This window comes from Grammomys surdaster, unplaced genomic scaffold, assembly GCF_004785775.1.
Source record: "Grammomys surdaster isolate TR1022 unplaced genomic scaffold, NIH_TR_1.0 252, whole genome shotgun sequence".
NCBI classification, from domain to species: Eukaryota; Metazoa; Chordata; class Mammalia; order Rodentia; family Muridae; genus Grammomys; species Grammomys surdaster.
In genome coordinates this window covers 1,443,595-1,469,215 of record NW_021604693.1, presented here as the reverse complement: position 1 = coordinate 1,469,215, position 25,621 = coordinate 1,443,595, and the positions used below count along the sequence as shown (strand labels likewise).

Below are 25,621 nucleotides of genomic sequence, written 5' to 3'. Positions count from 1 at the left end.
CAACCATGGGTACTCAAGTTCTTTGTCGTTGTCGTCGTCTTCCCCTTCTCTCCCTTTTTCTCCCCCCTTTTCTCCTCCTCCTCTTCCTCCTCCTCCTTCTTCTTCATTATCATTTATTCTTTTTTTTAAATAGAATACATTTCAACCACAACGTCCCCTTCCTTTATTCCTCCCAGTTCTCTCCTACCTTTCCTTTCCCCCAGATCCACACCACCTACTCCCCTTCCCTCAGAAGAGAACAGCCCTTCCAGGGATATCAACTGACCCAGCACAAAATACTATAAAAGTAGGCACAGACCCTCACATCAAGGTGGGGAAACACAATAGGAGGCAAAGGATCACAGGAACAGGCAAAAGAGACAGAGACACCTCTACTCCCACTGCCAGGAGTCTTCCCAAAATACCAAGCCAATAACCATAACACACACTCAGGACCTAGTGCAGACTCATGTAGACTCCAAGATTTCTGCTTCAGTCTCTGTGAGCCCCTATGAATCCTGCTTAGTTGATCCCATAGACCTTGTGTTCTCCTGGTGTCCTCAACCCCTCAGGCTCCCACAATCCTTCCTCCACCTCTTCCACTGGGTTCCCAGAGCTTCAAGGGAAGGGGCCCAATGGAGACCTCCAAGAACTCTCTCTCCACATAATGTTTGACTGTTCTGAGGACCTGAGTTCTTATCCCCAGTATCCACATAAGCAGTCAAATGTTCCAACTGTCCTAGTAATCCCTTGCTGGGCAGAAGGAGACAGGAGGATGTCTGGGGCTTCTTGTTCAGCCAGTCTTGGTAAATCAGTGGTTCCAGGTTCAGTTGAGAGAACCTGCCTCAAAAACAGGATGGAGAATGAAGAATGGAGAATGGAGAATGGAGAAGAGAGAGAGAGAGAGAGAGAGAGAGAGAGAGAGAGAGAGAGAGAGACAGAGACAGAGACAGAGACAGAGAGACAGAGAGAGAGAGACAGAGAAAGAGACAGATTGATTAATGGTTAAGAGCATTTGCTGCTCTTCCAGAAGACCTGGATTCAGTTCCCAGCATTCGTTGTCAGATAGCTCACAACTGCATGTAACTCCAGCTCCAGAGAATCTGATGGCCTCTTCTGGCTTCAGTGGCACCTGCACACATGACACACACACACACACACACACACACACACACACAATGGACAAAGCATCAGCATCAACCCAATAATTTATCAAAACCATTACAATTAATTGCATATTAGATACATGTAATATATACTGCACAAAGGTACCTAATCTTCATACTACATACATAGTGCCAAGGATATCCAGGAAGGTACAAAAAATACATTCTAAAAGAAATTGTAAAATAAAGTCTTGTAGATCATACTAACATAATTATGAACACAGAAACAGATCCATAGTACCTAGGCTTTGGTTTATGCTCTAGGTAGCATGCCCTGTCTATAGGAAAAAAATAGATTTGTTTTCAGTGTAGTAATTGTAAAACAGTGAAGTATCTGGTGAACATCCATGCCCAGTTCTGTCCTCTGTGACATATAAGGAATGAAGAGATGGAACTGTCAACCCATCCCAGGATAACTTTCAAAGAGCGGGCAGTGCAGGCTTCGTAGAAAACTGAAGAGCAACTTGTCCTCTTTGACCAATGATTCATGGTAGCCCTGGGGTGCTGTAGGGCCTGTGGGTAAAGAAGATTAGACCTGAATTTGGTTGAGAAGTATTAACTCTTTTGCTATATTTTACTTATTTTAAGTGCATATGTGCATGCATATGTGTGCCAATATATGAGTGCTACATTATATGTGTGGAGGGCAGGGAAGAATGTGTGGGAATTGGGTCTCTCTTTCTATGAATGGATCCTAGGGATCAAACCAGTTTTTTCAGGTCCAGCAACAAGTGCTCTTACCCACTAAGCCATGCCAATTACTTGAACAATATTAAATTTATAGGGTCTCCAAACATAGATTCTAGTCTAGGGGGTCCCTACCCCCGCTTCCCATCCTCTCCAACTTGAGATATTTGAAAGCTATAGTAGGTAGAAGGTGCTTTAAAAACAGGCTTTTTAGCTGCTCAGTGGTGTTACATGCCTTTAATCCCAGCACTCAAGGGGCAGAGGAAGATGAGTCTCGGTGGTGATTTCCAGGCCAGCCTGGTCTACAAAGTGAGATCCAGGACAACCAGAGCTACACAAAGAAACACTGTATGTGGGGGATGGCAGATGTGTGCATGTTGGGGTGGGAAGCTGCAGGGGCCAAAAGAGAACATTAGATCCCTGGGGCTAGAGTTACAGGTGCTTGTGAGCAACATTTCGTGTATTCTTTTTTAAATTAATTTATTTTTATTTTATATGCATTGGTGTTTTGCTTGTGTGTGAAGGTAACAAGTCTTGCTTGGAGTTACAAACAGTTGTGAGCTGTCATGTGGATACTGGGAATTGAACCTGGGACCTCTGGAAGAGCAGTCAGTGCTTTTAACCCCTGAATCATCTCTCTAGCCCCATGGGTAATTTCTTATTTCACAAATTTGAAGCCTCAGCTGACATTTAATGGGAAAGGACATTGTACTGGTTAGTAATCTAGATATGTTAAATATATCTATGCCTAAAACAAACAGGATAATGCAACATGGCAAGATACTCTACATAAGATGATATGGGTGCCCATGTGGAAAACCATGAGAAGTCTCCACGGTAAACCCGAATGTTTGGATGACTCCTTGTAAGGATCAGAAGTACGCTGCAGTGACAGTAATGAATAATGGAAATTTTCTATAAAAGAAAATCCTCATAAGTAGGTTCATTAGCTGCTTTGTGGTAATCATCTAATTATTAGTGTAACTACTTAATATATAATTAATTACTTAATTCTTTTTTCCATGTTGATGAATGTATAATTAACAAAACTTAATTATATCATAGCAGAATGTGTTATTTCTTTTTTCTTCTTCTTTTTTTCTTCTTCTTCTTTTTTTTTTCTTCTTTTTTTTTGGTTTTTCGAGACAGGGTTTCTCTGTGTAGCCCTGGCTGTCCTGGAACTCACTCTGTAGACCAGGCTGGCCTTGAACTCAGAAATCCACCTGCCTCTGCCTCCCAAGTGCTGGGATTAAAGGTGTGCGCCACCACCGCCTGGCTGTGTTATTTCTTTTTTATTGTTTTTGTTTTATGTTTTGTTTTGACAATGTCCTACAGTGTACCTTTAAGTGGTCTGGAACTCAGTCTGTAGACCAGGCTAATCTGGAACTCATAGACATTCACCTGCCTCTGTCTTCTGAGTGCTTGGATTAAAGACGTGCAACACCACACCTGACAATTTTTTATTTCTCAATGATAGCTCCATTAATTTGGTGGTCAAAAATTCCTCATAACTACTCAACAGTCAGTGACATAGGGAAAAATTTGTTATTTTACCTGGGTCTGCTTAGTGACACCCTCTGATTGTTCCAGGCTTCAGCCAAGAAAACTGCCATAAACACCACAAACATGGCGGATATTCCCAGACGGATGAGATTGCTCTTGGTATAACATTCTGATACGGCACTTGGGGAAACTGAAACAGAGAAGATGACCCACACGCTTTGTAAGGAGCATCTTTTCTCACCAAAAGGACCAACCAGATCTGACTCTCTTCCATCCACTTGCCGGTGGGCAGCTGTCCATTCTTTGCAGTTTTAAGCCTTCTGCACAAAATGTAGGGTTTTATGAGAGTTGAAATGAATGGAGGTTTTCTTTAAACCTATTTTCTGTATATACATTCTGTCTATTCTACTTTGTTTTCTGTTGCCAGGATAAAAACATTCTGACCGAAAGTAGCCTGCAGGAGGAAAGGATGTATCTCATCATGTAAGTTACAATCCACCATCTAGGGAAGTCAGGGCAGGAACTAAAAGTAGAAACCATGGAGAAGGGCTGGAGAGATAGCTTAGTGGTTCAGAGCATTAGCTACTGTTCCAGAGGACCTGGGTTCAATTCCCAGCACCCACATGTAACATACAACCATCTGTAACACTAGTTACAGGAGCTTCAGCACCCTTTTCTCACCTCCTTGGGTAACTAGCATGAATGTGGTATACGCACACATATATACAAATAAAATATTCATACACATAAAATAAATCCTTTTTTTTTTTTTTGGTCTTGTTTCTCTGTGTAGCCCTGGCTGTCCTGGAACTCACTCTGTAGACCAGGTTGGCCTCGAACTCAGAAATCCGCCTGCCTCTGCCTCCCAAGTGCTGGGATTAAAGTCGTGCACCACCACTGCCCAGCGAAATAAATCTTTAAAAGGAAAAAAAAAACCCTCTAAATTCCAGCTTGTCCTCTGGCTCACTCTGCCTCATGCTTAGCTGCTTTTTCTATTCAGTTCTGGACCACATGCCTGAGGAGTGGTGTCATCCGAAGTGAACTGAGCCCTCCTACATCAATAAATAATTAGGATAATCCCTCACAGACATGCCCACAAACCAATCTGACTTAGGAAATTCCTGAATTGAGGCCTCTTATTTCTGATGACTCTAGGCTGAATCAAGATGAAAATCAAGGCTAACTAGGATACTGCCTGTCTTGGCTAAGGTTTCTAATATTGTATAAGACATCGTGATCAAGGCAACTCATAAAAGAAAGTATTAAATTTGGGGCTCACAGTATGGGAGAGTTAGAGTTCATGACAGTCATAGTGGGCAGCATGATAACATGGTGCCCAAGTGATAGCTGAGAGCTCACATCTTGACCCAAAAACATGAGGCAGAGAGAACTGACTAGGAATGGCTTGGGATTTTTGAAACCTCAAAGTTCATCTTCCATGACATACCTTCTCTAACAAAGCCACACCTCCTGATCCTTACCAAACACTTCCACAAACTGGAGACCAAGCATTCCAGTGCATGAGCCTATGGGGGCCATTCTCATTCAAACAACCATACTGCCTTAGCTCGTCTTCTTTATTTATTTTGTTACTTTATTTTATTATTCTCCTTTATTTTGTCTCATTTCTATACCTTCCCTGATTTCCTTTCCCCTCATCTCCTTTGATACTTTAGGAGTTAGTTTTATGACCAAAATGTAGACCAAAAGATATTCACAGAACACCAAAATCCATGGCAGATCAGCATCTCTCCTCAGACTACAAAATGCCACACTGAGCACAGCAGAACTTTCACCTGACATCTGAGCCCCTGGAACATTGTGAATCTCTGCTTCACTCAAGAAGGGCTATTGCAACATGGTAATAGAACAAAACGGACACAAAGAACAATGGAACACAACAGATAACCCAGATATGAACCCACACAGCTGTAGCATCCCCTCCTTTTTTGGCAAAGATGCAAAAAATTCACATTAAAGAAAAGGTACCCTCTTCAACAAGTGCTAGGAAACCTGGACCCCCACGTACAGAATGAAATGGGATCCCTGTATCTCACCCCGCACAAAATCAACTCCAAATAAATCAAAGACCTGAATGTAAGAACTGAAACTGAAAATATTAGGGGAAAACATTTGCCTTGGCAAAGACCTGATTTCAGTCCCTAGCACCTATATCAGGTAACTCAAAACCATCTGTAACTCAAGTTCCAGGGAAGTCAGTGCCCTGTCCTGCCCTCATTCACATGCATATACCCACACACAGACATACACATAATTTTCAAAAATAAAATAGATCTTTTTTAAAAGAGAGAAAAAAGATTACAAGTGATAAAGCAACAAAATTATGGAATAAACTATAATAATATATGTTATATTATATAATATTATAATATTATATATAACATAAATTATGCTATATATTATTGTTGCAGTAATTATTTAAAATGGCCGCTGGTCAAGCCGACTATCTTCTGCGGCAGCTCTGCCTAGCTCAGCCACCATGTTCCGTGGCCAGAGGCCACGTGCGCACCGCAGCTAGAAACGGCCAGCCAGAAAGACCAGCCCTGCCACCCACAAGATGCCAGCGTGGGAGATGGCTCTGCCAATTTCCCACGCTGTCTCCACAAAGTTTGAACCCCAGACAATACCTGCCATCCACGCAGTATCCAGTAGAAAATGAGACTCTAATGCTTAGATTATCTAAAGGCTTTATATGTTTGGTAATGATCAGTAACAATATGCCCATGCAAAGAGAGTTGTTTCCCAATTAGCTAACCTAAATAAAAGTTGTTACCGGCGACCGCTCTCCATACCTGCGAGGCTCAACATCCTCCTACATCTCTGCCCTCTCTAGCTCCTCCTCTTCCTTTTCCTCTTCCTCTCCTAACTCCTCCCACCTTAGCTCCTTTTACATATTATATATAATTATATATTATACATAATTATATAATATATTACATAAATATATATCTTTTATGTATAATATGGTTATATATAGTTATATTTGTATTATTATATATAATGTATACATATATTTTATATACTTGTATTGCATATAATTTGTATCATGTATAAAAAATTATATATTATATTATAATCTATATAATCTATAAGTAATATATAATATATAACATAATATTGACAATATATAATATGTAACACAATACTGTATATTATATAACATGTAACTATTATATAATTATATAATACATATTATATAAATATATTATCATAATAATATAATAATAAATTATTAGAAAACAAATCCTCTTGCCATGATAAAATCCGTACTTGCCACTGAGATTGCAAGATAGTCGCTTGAATTCGAGGCTCTGAAAGGGGGTTCTGTCTGAAGGTACACACAACTGTACCTTCCTGAGTCATTGACTGTCACTTTCTGAAGGGTGAAATTCACTATGTCGCTTTCTGAGTTCTGAAATTGTATGGGCGATGAAGTTCCCTCCTTTAGCAGAGCGAACATTTTATAGTCTGTCAAATTGTATGGCTTCTGACACTGTAGGTTCACCTTTTCTCCCATGGTCATCAGGCCCGAGTGGTGGACTCGGAGGGAAGGTTTATACAGGTACCCTGTAAGAGAAACAAAGTCCAAGGATGAGAGGTGAAGCCTGGAGTCCTCTATTCATTCTTCTTGTCCTGCAAGGGCCCTGCTGATGCTTAATCTTTCCGATGGTCTATCTTGACTCTTAACAGACATATTTTTATTAATTAAATTTGTTTTTAGACAGTTTTGTACATGTACACATTGCATACTGACCATTTTCACCAACCCCAATGCCTTCCTCATCCCCATAAATCTCTCTTGTGTTCATTTCCATTCATTTTGTTTGAGGTCCCACCAAGACTAACCAGAGCCATTTGTGTGACTATTGGTTTGTAGCGATATGCTGGAAACTGGTAGGCTCAGCAGAGGTTACTCCCTCTCTCTGAGTCTACCCACAGCCAATAGTTTAGTCATAGAGAGTATGCCCTGTAAGCCCTTTCCTTCCCTTGACTTTATTGTTGATAGAATCATTCGTGTATGGGACCAGTACAGAACACAGATTTTTTTTTTTACCCCTACAGATCTCAGGAAAGCTGGGGTATTCGATTTCATCCTCTTAAACTCATGTCCTCCTCAACTCTCCAACTCTTCAGATGACACCTCTTTTAAAATTACTATTTTATTTATTTATTGGGAAGGTGGCATACCAGAGCATGAATGTGAAAGTCTCAGGACAATCTGTGGGTGTGTCTCTCCTTCCTTCTTGTGGGTTACATTGGGTTGTCAGATGTGGCAGCCAAAGCTTCTACCAACCAAGTCCTCTCAGCAGCCCTAAACGACACTCCTTTTCCCTACCTACATCCCCTTGGTTCCACGCTCACCCTTTTCTGAAAATCACTGTATGTCATTCTGAGGCAGCCTCTCCTCACCTGTCACCAGTAGTAAGAGACTGTCACTGGAAGGTGAGATTCCATCAGGGGACTCCTTTAGATAGTATTCACAAGTATAATATCCAGCGTCTGCCTGCCGTAGGTTAGTCAGACGAAATTCAGCTGTCCCCTGTGTCAAATGATGTGGAAGTCTGGAATCCAAAATGACATCTCCCTTTCTGAGAGAAACCTGTATGCCTGGGGTGGGACTCACGCACTGCAGGGTCACGTTGCTATTCTCTGAGGCTACTGAGTTGGGCCAAGCACTGAGGCTGGGTTTGGGAAGAAAATCTGGAGGGAAGCAAAAATCAGTCTGGCTCTGACACATCCACCTGCTCCCAGGAAGCCCAGGAAGGAAACAGAACATTTGGGATGAAAGCTCAGAGTGGGTGTGTTGAGTCACTTACCGTTTCTCTTTGTGTCTGTTTGGCCAACAGTCGGATCTGTAAAAACAGTCATGAGTGAGGTACAGGTGCCTGCTGAGAGGCACCTCGTTACCATCCTTGGTTCTGAGGAACACCCGAGAGGTTCCTGCTGAACCCAGACCCCGAGTTAATAGGTTCAGGGTCTGCAAGCTCCCACAGCTAGTCTCTGGCTTTAGACCAACTTAGCACCTCCTTTGTTGCCTGCGACTCTCCTCTGCCACCTCTCTGCTTCCACTTCAGTGGAATACTTCAGTGCTTCTCAGGTCTCCAAAATTCCACAAATCCTTCTAATCTCACATTCATTCTATCCCCAAATTTTACTTATTCTCACCACTTCTGTTAGAGCAGGGTGTGCATTCCAACCTCCACTCCAGGGATAGACAGAAGCTATTCAAGACACTGGGGAAGTCCTATAGATTTGGGTGTAAGACTAGCTTCTTCCTGATGGCAGAAATGCCTTTCATATGCTGGGGTGGGATGTCTCCTGAAAGTCTCTTGGAACAGGGTAACCCTTATAGTAATGGCTGACTGGTGCTTTAGGTAACATGACTTTAGGACATCTATTCCCAAGCTATGGATGAGTGATTGGGTGTGTGATACCTGAAATAAGAACAGTCGAACATCAATGAATCACCTCTATCCCAAAATGAAAAAGAGGAAGAGCACTAGAAATCATGCAGGTCCCCCAACAACTGGAGCAGGGGCTGTCCCTGACTGTTGCTGCCTGTGGATCCTAGACCCCTAACCCGGCTGCCTTGTCTGGCCTTAGAAGGAGATGATGTTCTTAGTCCTGCAGTGACTTGATGTGCCCAAGGTGGGTCGGTATCCAGGGGTCCTCCACCTTCTCAGAGGAGAGGGGGAAGGGGATAAGGGAAGGAGGGTGAAGGGGAGGAGGGGACACTGCAATTGAGATATAAAGTGAAGAAAGAAAGAAAGAAAGAAAGAAAGAAAGAAAGAAAGAAAGAAAGAGAGAAAGAGAGAAAAAGAGAGAGAGAGAGAGAGAGGGAGGGAGGGAGGGACAGAGGGAGGGAAGGAAGGAGGGGAGGGAAGAGAAAGAGAAAGGGGAGAAAGGGGGAAGAGAGAGGGGGAAGGGAGGAAAGAAATCACAAAAGATGAGCTGGAGAGTCAGCTCAGGAGTTGCAAGCACCAGCTGCTGTTCCAGAGGACCCAGGTACCTACATGGAGGCCAACAACTACCTGCAACTCCAGTTTCAGGGGCAGGGGATGTGACCTCCCTTTCTGGCATCTACAGGCACCAGGCATGCAATTGGTGTACAGACATATGAACAGGCAAGACAGCCATATCCATAAAGCAAAAGGAAAGTAGAAATTATTAAAGAGAATATGTGAAACTTTGATTGGAAAAGCTTCATTTCACAGTAGGCAGCAGTGGATCGGAGGACTGAGGGTAACAGAGCGAATGCTCAGCCTAAAAGGGACATCTATATCACTACCACCTCTGCCACTGCTGCCACCGCTGCAGTCACAGCCACCACTACCAGCAGCAGCAGCAGCAGCAGCAGCAAAGCTCAGAGCTCATCATAGAAGAAGCAGAAGCAGGAAGAATGAAAGAGCTCAAGGATGGAAAGAAGTGTTGTGAAATGCAGTCTTCTGCACATAACACGGCTATTACACTTAGGAACTTACAACAGCTATGGTTACCTGGACTAGACCTGCACTAGATCAAACCAGCCAAAATCTTGGCATAAATGTATAGAAGATCTCCAGGCCCCATCCTTTACTGACCAGCTAGTGGAGGTTGATAGCTGCCAGGAGTAGGGGGAGCTATTCTTTTTGGAGAACATAACCACTTGCAGATTTCCCATGCTGCAATGGGTGGCACAACATTCGTGCACATAGAGGCAGCACTAATTGGATTTAGTGGGTTATATCAAAAACACAAAAACAAAATAACAAAACAAAAAAAACCACAGGGGCTAGAGCAATGTCTCAGAGCTTGTACTGCTCTTTAAGAAGACCTGACTTTGATTTCCAGGACCCATGTTAGATATCTTAGAACCACCTGTAATTGCAGCTCCATGTGATCTGATGCCCTTTCTGGTCTTCATGGACACACACACGCACGCACGCACGCACGCACGCACGCACAAAAATACTTGAAGACATGGAAGAAGAAAATGGGGGTTGGGTGCAGTCATACATTGCATTGTATATATGGCTGAAATTTAAAGCATTAAAAACAATTTGAAAAAATAAGAAGACTTCTAAAGATCCCACAGAAACAGAAAATTAAGTGTGAGAGAGGAGATATCTGCCTGGCTTCTCTACAGAAGAGGAAAGGCCGAAGACTCGTTCACAACGTAAGTCTTGGTTAAAGCAAAACGTTGGTTGTCCTGCTCGCAGGACAAATTTCACAAACTTAAGGCCAGTAGGAACTATTGAAGGGCAAGTGATCCCATGGGACAAGTCAACATCAGGAATGAAATTCATTTTTCTCGCCAGGCGGTGGTGGCGCACGCCTTTAATCCCAGCACTTGGGAGGCAGAGACAGACGGATTTCTGAGTTCGAGGCCAGCCTGGTCTCCAGAGTGAGTTCCAGGACAGCCAGAGCTACACGGAAAAACTCAGTCTCAACAAAAACAAAAACAAAAACAAAAGAAAGAAATTCATTTTTCTCTCTGTAACATCCAAACTCTGAAATCAGGAAGGAATAGAAGAAGGTCACAGGAGACCTAAAGGTTGAAGAGAATTGTGGGCAGATATAACATGTTTTATTTTTTTAAGACTTTTATTTATTTCATGTGTATGAGTACACTGTAGCTATCTTCAGACACACCAGAAGAGAGAATCAGATCCCATTACAGATGGTTGTGAGCCACCATGTGGTTGTTGGGAATTGAACTCAGGACCTCTGGAAGAACAATCAGGGCTCTTAACCACTGAGCCACCTCTCCAACTCCATAACATGTTAATTACCATCCCACAGACCACTAGGTGACCACATGCTGACAGGTGACCAGGCACATACCAACACACATAGAGAAGTAGAGGCACACACACAGACAATCACACAAAGACCACACAGAGGTAAACACACAGGCCTATAGGCTAACACACAAACACACAAAAGTTTGCCAAGGTGAGGGCTCTTGTCTCTGACCTCAAGGTTATATTTATACAGAACCACATAAAAGTGGCATCCTGCCATAAACAGTTGTATAGCAGATTATATCACTTGTTTACTTTGGGGTTTTCTAGACATTCAATGTCAACCTTTTTGTTTTTGTTGTTGACTCATGCTCCCTGGATGTACAGTGTTAGCTATCTTGGTCCATGCCAGATGTCCACGTTGTCTAAGTATAAACTGTCCCAAAAGCCCTCTGTTCCCTACCCCTTCTCCATACCTTATGGATTATACCTAGGCACTGTTTTGAGAGGGAGCTTACTGTTAAACACTCAGATACTCTAGTGAGAGCCAGAAAACAGAATAATTACAATCTGGGAAATCTGCACCTATAGTTTCTGTGTGGAAGACAGCTGTAGTGAGGGGGGCGTCCAAGTGTAGACATATTCGAAAGTTGAGGCAGCAGGAATCTTGGACTTTGAAGGATACAGGATACCCTGTGGTGAGGAGCAAACCCCAACACTTCAAGATAAATGGAAAGAATAATAGCACACACAAATCTGCACACACTCATGCTCGCACACAGACAGACACACACACACAAATTCGGACAACTGAGATAAGCAGAGAGATGGAGCATCAAAATCTGTGGAACAGGAGAAGCAGTCAAGATACAAACAAAATATATAGAATACCTATTCAATGGGATGGTAGTAAAATATTTTTTAAGTTTAGGAAAGAAAATAAATATCCAAACACCAGGTTATAAATAGACATACAAGCCAGGCGGTGGTGGCGCACGCCTTTAATCCCAGCACTTGGGAGGCAGAGGCAGGCGAATTTCTGAGTTCGAGGCCAGCCTGGTCTACAGAGTGAGTTCCAGGACAGCCAGGGCTACACAGAGAAACCCTGTCTCGAAAAACAAAAAAAAAAAACCAAAAAACAAATAAATAGACATACAAGAGCCCATCCATGACGAATCATAGTTAAAATACTAAGACAGCACAGCAAAGAAATATTAAAATTTGAAAGAGGAAAAATTATGAAGTCACAAAAACTAACACCAGTCCTCTCAGCATAAGAGAAAAACCACAGAAGGATGGAATGGTATACTTCAATCCCTGAAAGTGAATAGCCTCTAACCAAGGTTATTATATACTGGTTATAATCAGTAACTAGAAAAGAATTGATCATGTTCACCTCAGCAAAGCAGCAAATCCCAAACATGAATGGGGCAGAAAGAAGAAACATGATTCATGTCAATCATGAAAACAACCAACATAATTATAGAAACTGGGAAATCTGTCTCAGGAACTGCAATAAGATCTGGAGAGAGGCTCAGCATTTTGAGAGCGAAGGATCAGAGTTCAATTCCCAACACTCACAGTGGAAGGTTCACAGCCACCTCTACTTCCAGATCCAGGAGATTCCATGCCATCTTTTGGCCTCTGAAGGAGCTGCACTCATGTGCACACACACACACAGAGACACACAGTTTTTAAAAAATAAGTCAGCTATACAGTGGTGGTGTATGCTTTTAATCCCAGCTCAGAAGGCCGAAGCAAGCAAATCTCTGAATTCAAGGCAAGCCTAGTCTATAGAGCAAGTTCTAGGACAGTGAGGGCTATTATACTAAAAAACACTGTCGAAAGAAAGAAAGAGAGAGGAGAGGGAGGGAAGGAGGGAGGGAGGGAGGGAGGGAGGGAGGGAGGAAGGAAGGAAGGAAGGAAGGAAGGAAGGAAGGAAGGAAGGAAGGAAAAAAATGCCTTTAATTTCAGCACTTTAATCCCAGGCAGAAGCAGGCCAATCTCTGTGAGTTCGAGCCCAGCCTGGTGTACAGAGTGTGTTCCAGAACAGCCAGGACAATACAAAGAAAATCTGTCTTGAAAATCAAAATAAATACATAAAATAAAAAGATAAACATAAAATTAAAAAAAAAAAGAATTGCCATAAATATAATGGTGTTTCCTCTCTATTCAAAAGACAAACTTTAATTTGATAGGGTTTTTTTTAAAGATTTATTTATTTATTATATATGAATACACTGTAGCTGTCTTCAGACACACCAGAAGAGGGCATCAGATCTCATTACAGATGGTTGTGAGCCACCATGTGGTTGCTGGGACTTGAAATCAGGACCTCTGGAAGTGTAGTCAGTGCTCTTAACCGCTGAGCCATGTCTCCAGCCCTTGATAGGGTTTTAAAAGCAAGATTCAACTGTGTCCTCTCTGTGAGAAATACACCTTCCGTTGTAAACACCACACACAAACACACATACACACACACACATATACACTTACAGAGAGAGAGAGAGAGAGAGAGAGCGAAAGAGAGAGAGAGAGAGAGAGAAAGTAGAAGGATGGAAAATTATATATCAAGTAAATAACAGCCCCCAAACCAGCAAAGTAGCTATACTTAAATCTCAAAAAGTAGAGGTCAAGTCAAAATTAGTTTCAGGGTCCAGGCATGGTAGAGCACACCTTTAATCCAAGCACCTGGAAGGCAGAGACAAGCATATCTCTGTGAGTTCAAAGCCAACCTGGACTGTATAGTGAGTTCTAGGCCAGGCAGAGCTACATAGTGAAAGCCTGTCACAAAAAAAAAAAAAAAAGCAAAAAGCTGGGCAGTGGTGGCACAGGCCTTTAATCCCAGCACTTGGGAAGCAGAGGCAGGTGGATTTCTGAGTTCGAGGCCAGCCTGGTCTACAGAGTGAGTTCCAGGACAGCCAGGGCTACACAGAGAAACCCTGTCTCAAAAAACAAACAAACAAAAAATAATAATAATTAGTGAAAGGATACAAAGTTTGTTCTGCCTTTGAGATATCTCAGGTAAAGGCACTTGCCACCAAGATTTAATGATTATGACCTGATGAGTTCAATGGAATCCCCACATAGAAGAAGGAGACAACTGACTCTGTCACATTGTCCTTTGAACTCCACATGCATAATATGGCATGTGTATGGCCACACACATATGTGTTTATATGTCCATAATAAATAAATGTAAAAAGAAAAGGAAAAGGTTTAATGACTGAGTTGGGCATAGTGACTCATGGCTTCAATCTTAGCATTCGAAGGCAAACACAGGGAGGCTGTAAGTTCAAGCCAGCCTAGACTAGGTAGAAAAAATATATACATATATAATGCCAATATGCCCCTGATGTGTCCATTTCCATAAAGTAATACGAATGGATATAAAGAAACGAACAGGTCCAGATACAAGAATAATAGGTATATACCACTGTCATCAATAGACATACCATCCAGACAAAATATCAAAAAAGAAACCTCAGAATTGACTTGCACCACAAATAAAGTGAACCTAACAGACATTTAAATGATAGTCTATCCAACAGGACTGAAATACACATTCTTCACAACTTTTACCAAAATAGACCATGTTTGGGTCATTGTTGTAAGGCAGTTTCTTCCAAAGTGAAACATTTCGTCAGGAAGGAGGAGGAGGCTCGTGAGAGATGGAAGATTCTTTAAAAAGTCATGTAAAAAAGAAGAGTCATCAGTCTGGAGAGATGGCTCAGCAGTTACGAGCACTAACTGTTCTTATAGAGGTCCTGAGTTCAATTCCCAGCAACCACATAGTCTGGCTCATGACCATCTGTAATGGGATCCGATGCCCTCTTCTGACATGCAGACATACATGCAAATTGAACACTCACATACATAGACAGAAATCTTAAAAAAAAAAACCATTTTAAAAAATTACCATCCTGCTGGGCAGTGGTGGCGCACACCTTTGATCCCAGCACTTGGGAGGCAGAGGCAGGCAGATTTCTGAGTTCGAGGCCAGCCTGGTCTACAAAGTGAGTTCCAGGACAGCCAGAGCTACACAGAGAAACCCTGTCATGAAGGAAAAAAAAAAAAGACCACCCCAATCACAGAGAGAAGGAAATTCTTAGACTGTCCAACTGCCTACAAGCTTTGCAGAGAGTTCCAGTGCTGGAACATTCATGAGTCACCACTCAGCCCTGCTGGAATGGGCTTTTTGCTGACGCAGCTGTTTTTGCATCATTTCAACTCCATGTAAGAAGTTCTCACCCATCCTCCTGTTAGTAACTCCAATAATAACTCATTGCTTCATCAACTTGGACATTTGGTGCAATTATTTTTTATGTTCTTTTGAACTCTTGTCCTTGAGTGACTGGGTCCTGTGCCTGATCATGGTATGGTCAGAACTAGAGACTACAGCCCTCTGGCATTACATAATATGTATACTAGCTATACAAGGCCATGTAAATTCTCATCTTTTATTTCTTCCTCCAAACTTAATTCTTTTTTATCCTAATACTACCCAGGCATGAGGACCAGAGTTTGAATCCCCTTAAGATACTTGATTTCTAGATGAGTGGCTTACCTGTATCTAACTCCAACTTCAGAAGACCGAGAGAAAGGATTCCTCCAGAGCTATCTGGCTAACAAAAGTAATCATGCCCAGGAGCTATGGTTTGGTTGTGAGATCCCGCCTTGGTGAATATGGCGGAAGAACAATTAATCACTTTCAAGCTCCACATGCATGCACACAGATGTGCACGAATACCCTCCCCAGGCATAGGCATCCACACACATGCAGACATGCATACACACACATGCATAACACACACATACAAAAATGAAAACAGTAACTAAAAGTACTCATTTCCATCACTACTGCCCCCTGCACACCCCAACCGCTCTGAAGACGATCACTCGTCTCTCCCTTTGACAGATTGACAAGTGTCATTCTAAGGAAGCCCCTTCTCACCTGTGATCAATAATTGGATCTCATCACTGAACATCTCATCAGGGTTCTCACTGTCATAGCACTCACAGGTGCAGTGTCCAGCATCACTCTGCTCTAACTCTGTGAGGTGGAATTCAAATGTCCTCAGCCATTCCCTAAGGACACTTAATTCAGAGTCCCAGTCTGTCACACCAATGAGTGGCTTGAGATCCAAAGTAGTACCTTCTTTTTTAATAACACACTTTGCATCTTGTAAAAAAAATTATACATTGCAGGTTCACATTGCCCCTGGTAGGAACCTCAGTGCTGGGCCAGGCATGCAAGATGGGTTTGAGTAAGAACCCTGGAAGAAAGTAAAACTTAGAGTTGTATATGACATATTGTCCTGCTCCCTGGGAACCATTTAAATAAAGGATAGATCCATTTAAACACTTGGGATGAAGGGTCAAGGGGGACTTGATTGAAGAGATACTTACCGGATGCATTTATGTCTGTTTGCCCAGGCCATATCCCTGCAAGAGAATGACTTATGAAACACAGTCCCTACAGCCAGGGCTACACAGAGAAACCCTGTCTCAACCCCCCCCCCCAAAAAAAAAGAAAAAGAAAGAAAGAAAGAGAGAGAGAGAGAAAGAGAGAAAAAAGAAAAGAAAAGAAAAAAGAAAAGAAAAGAAAAGAAAAGAAAAAAAGAGAAACACAGTCCCTGCTTGCTTCCTGGAGCTCCCGAATCACCCTTCCTGATCCCAGGATTTCATTGCTGAGCTCAGACTCTGGCTCCACTTAACCAGGAGTTTCCGTGTTCCCCACACTGGACTCTGGCATGTTTCTTGCTCACCGACAGCCCATCTCCTCCATGAGAACATATTTGGCATCAATATCTACTTGTGAGTCCATTTCCTAGGGATACTGTAACAAACTAATAGATGCCTCATGGTATATAATGCTGTAAGTTCATTCTCTTACCATCTATCTTGCAAGTCAGGTCTCTGCTTGCATTTCATGCATACAGTGCCCATGGTGGTCAGAAGAGGGGGTCACATGGCTCATAGAGGCAGAAATAAAGATGTCTAGGCTGGTTGTTCTTTTCTAGACTTTCAAAGACAAGATCTATTGTATTACTTAGAAGATCCTAAAGATTCTACCAGGAGAATTCTTCTATCTGCTAACTTACAGCAGGGCCAGAGAGACAGCTCTCTTAGTAAAAGCACGTGCTGTCAAGACTGATGATCTGAGTTCAGTCCTTGGAACACACATGGTGGAAGGAGAGAGTTGATTCCTGAACGTTGTCTTCTGACCTCCACAGGTGTGTTGTGGTACGTGTGTGTGTGTGTGTGTGTGCGTGTGTGCATGTGTGTTTGTATTGGGGACCATGACAGGAGAGAAATGAGAAGGTAGAAAGGGGCAGGGGAAAGAAAGACAAAAGATCACACACTTTCTCTCATATTCAAAATATAGGTTTAATTCTATACGATGTGATATCAAAGTAGAGTGGGGACTATTTGAGGGTGACAAAGGAGGTTCAGAGAGAGGTAGGGAGGAAAGATGGAGGAGGGTATCTGAGATAGAAAATACAAGCAAGGTATAATGATCTGTATGTGTGAAAACGTCACAATCAAGCACATCATATCGCATGCTGGTGACAAATACATAAATAACCTGAAGAACTAAAGGGTGTGTCCCTTCCTTTATTCACGCTATCTTGCAAGTTAGCATCAGATCATGGTGTTTCATCTCCGTGTCTTTTTATTACATTTATTTACTAGGGATTCACACGTATGCCGTGGTGCACATGTGGAGGTCAGAGGACACCTTGTGAATGGTTCTCATCTTCTACCATGTGGGTGCTGGAGGTCTTCAGGCACAGCAGCACACCCTTTGAGTCATCTCACGGGCCCATCATCATAATGCCCTCATTCACTGGTGCTATTGTACTTGTTCTTTTTTTTTTTTTCCCCGAGACAGGGTTTCTCTGTGTAGCCCTGGCTGTCCTGGAACTCACTCTGTAGACCAGACTGGTCTTGAACTCAGAAATCTGCCAGCCTCTGCCTCCCAAGTGCTGGGATTAGAGGCGTGCGCCACCACCGCCCGGCAAAAATGTGTAACCCAGGCTGGCCTCAAACTCGTGATCCTCCTGCCTCTGCCTCCTTCAGCAAATCCTACCAGTGTGCGCCACCACTACCAGCGTACTTGTTCTCAACTGTTCCTCTCTCTCTATGCTCTCCTGATTCCCTCACACCACCTCCAGCTTGTTCCTGTTCTTCTCTGCCAGTCATCCTTCCTTTCTCTTTTCCTCTTACATGCTCTCCATTGCACTCTCTTTTATTCACCTCCATAGAGCGATGTCTTCCTTTCCTCTCATGACCTGTTTTGTAACGCACACACACACACACACACACACACACACACACACACACACACAACATTTGTCTTTTTGAGCCTGGTTTATTTTCCTTAACACAATGATCAACAGTTGCATCAATTTTCCTGCAAATATCATTACTTCATTTTCTAAAGGAAAAGAGGCTACATAAAATTCTGTTGGCATATGTGTCTCATTTTCTTTATCCACTCACCTCTTTTGGATATCTGGGCTGGTTTTATTAAATTTTTTTGGCAGTAGCCACACATGGGCGAGGGAATGACATTTTCTTCACGGATGTAGCTAGCCACTGGCTCAGTGGGTAAGGATGAATTATGTGAAAACAAGAGAACCCAAGTTCAAATCTCCAGTACGTATACAAAAAATAGGACATGGCTGTACACGCCTGTAACCCCAGCATTGGGGGAGCAGAGAAAAGCAGATTCAGGAAACTTACTAGCTAGTCAGCCTAGCTGAAACAGGAAGCTTCAACTTCAATGAGAACCTCAAAAATTGGAGAGAACAGACAAAGATACCTCGAGTCCATAAAGAGGACACATGTGTGTGTGCGCGCACACACACACACACACACCCCAGACATACAACAAAAAGGAAAGAGTCTCATTCATGTGGCAGAAAGCCACATCAGAACCTACTGATTTGGAGAAAACAGGAAAATGTGTATAAAGTATCCAACACGTTTCTCACGTGTTCACAAAGTGAAATATATTCACTTATCCTTTTGGACTCACTAGCTACCTCAGTGTCTTTACCAATTCCATCTGCCTCCACAAGCCACCCGCCCACTCACCCCAAACCACCCTGCTCCCCCTCAGACTTACCAAGACAGAACAAGAGCAAGAGTTGGGAATTCATGATGCCCCTCATATTAACATACTTTTCGCAGAATGCATCTTCAGCTTGTCATTTCTGTTAAAGTTTAATTCTGGGACCAGCAGTAAGGGCTTTCCTTCAGTTCTTAATCTTCAGAGCTAGCCCACAACGTCCGTTTCATGGTGGTAATCAGGACGCAGTCTCTAAGCAATATGTCATGCCACTTCCTACTGGCTTGGTTTATGTGGGCCTCCCACCACACAGAAAGAATTCAGACCACCTACTTCTAAGCTTACTCATGCGTTCCAACCAAGCTTCTGAGGAAATGCTAATCATATACTAATTGGTGTTGTCTCTGCCCTTTTGTTGGTTTGTTTCAATATTAATTTTATTTACTGTTTGATAGTTCCATACATGTAAACAACATATCACGAGCATATCCATCCCCAACTCTAAACTCTCACTTCTCTCAGACACCCCCCAGTATAGCCTCCCCACTCTTTGTTCTCCCTGAACTTTTTTGTAAACCATTATGCTGACTAGCTTTATGTCAACTTGACACAAGTTAGAGTCATCTGAGAGGAGGGAACCTCAGTTGAGAAAATGCCTCCCTAAGACTGGACTGTGGGCCAGCCTGTGAAACATTTTCTTAATTAGTGATTGACAGAGGAGGTTCAGTCCATTGTGGGTGTAAGGGTCCATGATTCGATAAAGAATGACACCCCAGACTCAAATAGTATGCAAAAGTGAAGAGCTTTTATTCTGCACTAAGTCCAGCATGTTAGGGTCTACAATTTACCAAGACGGAAACTCCTAGGTTAGTTTGAAGGCCCAATTTAAAGCACATTAGGACGATTCCAAGGAGGGGTAGGTAACCTTTATCTTAATTGGTTGGCTGTCTCTCTAGAGACATCCCAGAACCATTGCTGGGGGGAAACTCTTTCTAACTCTTCCCTTGCCTCAGACCAGATAGTGGGGCAGCTTCTGCTGGTGAAGCAGTTTCTGATTGGCTGCCTAAGGCCTGGGTTTTTTCCAGTAACTGACTTGCCTGGACTTGTCCAGTTCTGGGAAACAGAAATTCAGGTCTAGTCTCCTGACCTGCATTTGAAGACTGGCATGGAGTCAGCCTGTCTTAGTCATCCCATGGGTAGTGCCACCCACTGAGCTGGTGGTCCTGTGTTCATGAGGAGCAAGCCAGTAAGCGTCTTCTGCCTCCAGGTTCTGCCTGGTTTCAGTTACTGCTTTGGCGTTCCTCAGTGAACTGTGGCTCCAGACATATCAGCCAAATAAACCCTTTCCTCCTCAAGGTGCTTATGCTTGTGGTGTTTCATCACAGCAATAGTAACCCTAAGACACCCACTGAATCCAATTGTTGCTAATTGTTGGAATGTTGAGTAATCCTGTGGTCTCGAGTTTGTCAAATAGCCACAGCTGCAGTGAGTTCACAGAAAATGACAGCAACGTCACATCCTGAAGGTCATAGCACGCCCATCTGTCCTCAGACTCTTACAGTTTATCTCTCCTCTCCTCTGGTGTTCCTCAAACCCTGGTTGGGGCGGGAGTGATATAAATGTCCCACTTAGGCCACTCAATAGTCATTTATTCTCAGCATCTCTAATTAATTGCTGACTACTGTGGAAAAGTTTCCCTGGCCAAGGTTGAGAATAGCACTATTAAACATAAATATCAAAAAGGCAGTTTAATAATCTGTTCCTGGGATCCCTTTCTTACTTCAGCCTAAACTTGTTTGTTTGTTTGTTTGATTGATTGTTTTTCAAGACAGGGTTCCTCTGTGTAAGTTTTCTTTGGCTATCCTGGAACTGACTCTGTATAGCCCAGGCTAGCCTCGAACTCAGAGATCTGTCTCCTGAGCGCTGAGGTTAAAAGCCTGTTTCACCAGCCAGTTTATAAATAAAGCTACTATCCCTTTCTCAACCTAGAAGAATATTGGAGTTTTTCTTTTAAGGTATATTGGTCTAGAGAAAATTCTAGGTTCCTCTCTGGGAAAAAGGAAACGGATGAGTCACCAGGAGAAGAGAGGGACTGTAACTGTGTATTCCAGACAGTACAAACTGCTCTCCCTGCCAACCCCAGCTTCAGAAGTGCTGCAACAGTGCCACCTCCCTGCAGGAGACAAGGGGAACCTCAAAGGAAGAGACTCAGACATCAACCTTTGCTCCTTTCCCCTGGAGGAACCAGCTGTCACCTTGCACAATCCCCATTCAAATTCCTGTGTGACAAAAATTTTATGATTTTTTTTTAAGTGGGAATTGACAACCAGAGGATATCTTGATAACAGTGAAAAGTCTCTACTACAAAAGTAGGTGCTGGGGAGAAGGCTCAGCGGTTACAAGCACTGGCTGCTGTTGCAGAGCACCCAGATTCAGTCAACAGCACCTACAGCTAACAGCCACCCATAACTCAAGTTCCAAGGGAATCAGATGCTCTCTTCTGACCTTGTGCACAAGGCACACATGTGATGCACAGAAAAGGGGGAGTCAGATACGGCACGGGCACTGCACTCATGAACTCACGCCAGCTCTGGTTACCTACCCAAGATCAAGCCAGTCAAAACTCAAGAATGTGTAAGAGAGGAGTTAAGTCCTGCCTCTAACTATGGAACTGTTTATTAGCAGTTCATGACTGCTGGGGAAAAGGGAATTGCTCTTTTTTTTTTTTTAATATATATTTTGTAAGATTTGTTTAACCAGGCCTTGGTGGCACATGCCTTTCATCCCAACACTCAGGAGGCAGAGGCAGGTGGATCTCTGTGAGTTCAAGGCCAGCCTCGTCTACAGTGTGTTCCAGGACAGCCAGGACCACACAGAAACCCTGTCTCAAAAAAAAAAAAAATTATTGTATTTCTTGTGTATGAGTGTTTTGCTACATGTAGCCCATGTGTGTGCCCAGTGCTCTGGGAGATCAGAGGGGGGCTTTAGATCCCCTGTAACTGAAGTTACAGATGATTGTGGGAACAGAACCTTGGTCCTCTGCAACAAGACAACAAGACAAGAGCAACAAGGACTCTTCACCACTGAGCCATCTTTCCGGCCCTGGAGGATCATTCTTTTTGTTTGTTTGTTTGTTTGTTTGTTTTTGTTTTTTTTTGTTTTTTCGAGACAGGGTTTCTCTGTGTAGCCCTGGCTGTCCTGGAACTCACTCTGTAGACCAGGCTGGCCTCCAACTCAGAAATCCACCTGCCTCTGCCTCCCAAGTGCTGGGATCAAAGGCGTGCGCCACCACTGCCCGGCTCATTCTTTCATTCTATTATTATTGTTATTATTATTATTATTTTATTTATATGAGTACACTACAGGTGTCGTCAGGCACATACTAGAAGAGTACATCGAATCACATTACAGATGGTTGTGAGCCACCATGTGGTTGCTGGGAATTGAACTCAGGATCTCTGGCAGAGCAGTCAGTGCTCTTAACCGCTGAGCCATCTCTCCAGCCCGAGAATCATTCTTTTAGGGGGTATGGAGATTGGTAGGTTGCTCATGCTTGTAGGAATTTTTAATCCCAATCTGGGGTTTCTACCTCACCTTTGACTATTTAGTTCCCGGATAAAAGACACACACCACCTTAAATTTACAATAAGCCTTAATTGGCACTAGAGCTGGGCAGTTATCTACCTTTTATGCTATTAAAATCTACTTCCTATCAACAACCCTGAATTATTACTTACTACAGTTCATCTGGGCTGCTCTTAACTCCAATTGGCCAACTCTTGGGGCCATGTTCTCTTGACTCATAACCCTTGGAGTCTTTTCCTTTCTCCTCGCCTTCTTCTCTCCTTCATGGTTCTCCTCAGACTTCCCTGTCACTGCCTGCCCACCACATGGCTCTCTCCGTTCTACCTCCAGGCTCTTCCGTCCAGCTCCTGTCTCACTGTCTCTCTCCTCCAGTCCAAGCTCCAGTCACCAGCTCTCTATTCCTCAAATGCCACACTTCTTTCTCATTAAAGAAGAAGAGTTGAAGAGAGGTGGAAGAGATGGCTCAGAGGTTAAGAGCACTGACTGCTCTGCCAGAGGTCCTGAGTTCAATTCCCAGCACCCATGTGGTGGCTCACAACCATCTGTAATAGGATCTGACACCTTCTTCTGGTGTGTCTGAAGACAGCTATAGTTGTGCTCATATACACAAAATAAATAAATAAATAAATAAATAAATAATAAATAAATAAATAAATGTTTAAGAAGAAGAAAGGAAGGAAGGAAGGAAGGAGGAAGAGGATAAGGAGGAAGCTATTAGCACAGTGGGAGAGATTACAAAGCTACTTATTCTGAGCCAATCAGCAGCCAGACTTTTGACTCCCACTCTCCTCCCCATCACCTCTCCCACCCAGTTCCCTGCCTCCATCCACCATCAATGTCTATTTTATTTCCACTTCTGAGAAGGATTCTACCATCCTCCCTTAGGCCCTCCTTGTTATTTGGCTTCTTTGGATCTGTTGATTATAGCGTGATTATCCTGTACTTTATGGCTAATATCCACTATAAGTGAGTGCATATCATGTACTTTTGGATCTGGGTTACCTCACTCAGGATGGCATTTTCTAGTTCAATCCATTTGCCTGAAAAAAATTATGATGTCCTTGTTTTTAATAGCGGAGCAATACTCCAGTGTGTAACTAACTGAACCACATTTTCTTTATCTATTCTTTGGCTGAGGGATATCTGGGTTATTTCTAGTTTCTGACTATTACAAATAAAACTATGAACATAGTTGAGCAAGTGTCCATGTCTTGCTATGCCTAGGAATGGTATGGCTGGGTCTTTTATTTTGAGGCAGGTGAGGAATTGGCAAACATATCCTGCTGGTCTGGCACTGCAGGACACCAATTAACAATTGAGAATACAGGAGCACACATTCATAGCCAGTTGATAGAATATGTGTGGGGGTAGATTACCCCAACAGGATGGGTTTCTGAAAGAATGCAAAAAATGTCTAGAGCAGTTTTGCAATGTGAGTCAGGAGTGGACAGGGACCAAGCTTTGCAGTGTTCAGGATCGAGGAACACGGGTTAGCTCAGCTTATTCTGAAGTTATGAAAGAAGTAATTACAGGGCTAGAAGTGTAGGTAAAAGTGCTTACCCAGCATGCATAATGAACGCCCCAGATAAAACCCACCCTGGTGGCCCACGTCTGTAATCCCAGCACTGGGCAGGTAGAGGCAGGAGGATCAGGAGATTGAGGTCATCTTTGGCTAGAGAGCAGGTTTGAGGCCAGCCTGGGAAACATAAACCCTATCAAACCAAACCAAACAAGCAATGGTAACAAGAAAACTGTTCCATTTTATGGAGGAATTCCCTGTTGCACACTCATCTCTATAATCTCCAAAGATTTCAGTGCATGGCTATCTTTATCAGACAAGAGCTCCTTTTGAAAGTAACCTAACCACCATTGACATCATCACATCAGGAGAATTCACACCTTCCTCAACACCAGCCCATATCCAGTCAGCCTTCAGATTTGCTAGGTTGTCACTAAAATGTGTTTTTATCATTTTTCTAACATAGGGAGCCAAAGCTGGGGGTGTAAGTTAGTTGGTAAAGTGTTTACCTAACTTGCATAAAGCCCTGGGTTCAATCCCTAGCACCATAAAAACAACCTTTGTGGTATGGTGGTGCACATCTGTAATCCTAGGCCCAGAACTCAGGAGATGAAACTCAGATAATAAAGTAGTTTAAGGTAATCTTCAGCTATGCAGAGAGTTCCAGTCCAGTCTGAGCCACAGGAGATCCTGGCTCAAAAGAAAAGGAGGAGGAAAAGGAGAAGGAGGAGGGAGAGGAGGATAAGAAGAAGGAGGAAGAAGAGGAAGAAGAAGAGAAAGAAAAGGAGGAGAAGGAGAAGGAGGAGGAGGAAGTTAAAAGCGCTTAAGAAAAGGAGGAGGACGTGTTATGAAATACAATGTGTATGGGGGTATACCTGGCAGGCCCATGTCAAGGTATCTCTCTGAGAAATCATTCCATCCAACAGACCTGGTATAAACGAGGTTTATTTGGGGGCGGGGGGAGGTAGAGTGGGAGCCTGGAGAAAGGCTCAAGGCAGACAGACAGGAGCAGAGCCATGAGGGCAGAGAAGGGGCACAGAGAATGACAGAAAGAAGGTCAGGAAGGTGGAGAGAGAGAGACCTGCAGGGAACATGTGGGTATAGAGAGAGAGCTGGGGTGACAAGGCAGTCCTTTTACATGCCACCCACACCTGGTGGCAGGTAATGATGGCAGATGGTGACATAAGCCATTGCTAGGTCCCTGGGTAGAGCTTAGCAGAACCGCCTGTAAGCCAACAGGAAGAACACCCAGCTCCCACATCAGACAGTTTAAAATTGCCTCTAACTCCAGTTGTGGGGGATGCTTGCAACAATCTCTCTCTCTCTCTCTCTCTCTCTCTCTCTCTCTCTCTCTCTCTCT

At 43.1% G+C, this 25,621-nt stretch overlaps 1 protein-coding gene across 1 annotated transcript; it reads right to left on the bottom strand.

The window, feature by feature from the left end:
• Nucleotides 1–1,422: 1,422 nt before the first annotated feature.
• LOC114627364 (T-cell-interacting, activating receptor on myeloid cells protein 1-like) lies at nucleotides 1,423–19,381 on the bottom strand. Its single transcript, XM_028775111.1, has 7 exons — nucleotides 19,215–19,381; nucleotides 16,490–16,525; nucleotides 8,174–8,209; nucleotides 7,767–8,057; nucleotides 6,627–6,923; nucleotides 3,387–3,525; nucleotides 1,423–1,658 (listed from the first exon to the last, which is right to left on the bottom strand). The coding sequence occupies exons 1-7, from the start codon at nucleotides 19,258–19,260 to the stop codon at nucleotides 1,631–1,633; spliced, it is 873 nt and encodes a 290-aa protein (XP_028630944.1). The 5' UTR covers nucleotides 19,261–19,381; the 3' UTR covers nucleotides 1,423–1,630.
• Between the last annotated feature and the right edge of the window lie 6,240 nt (nucleotides 19,382–25,621).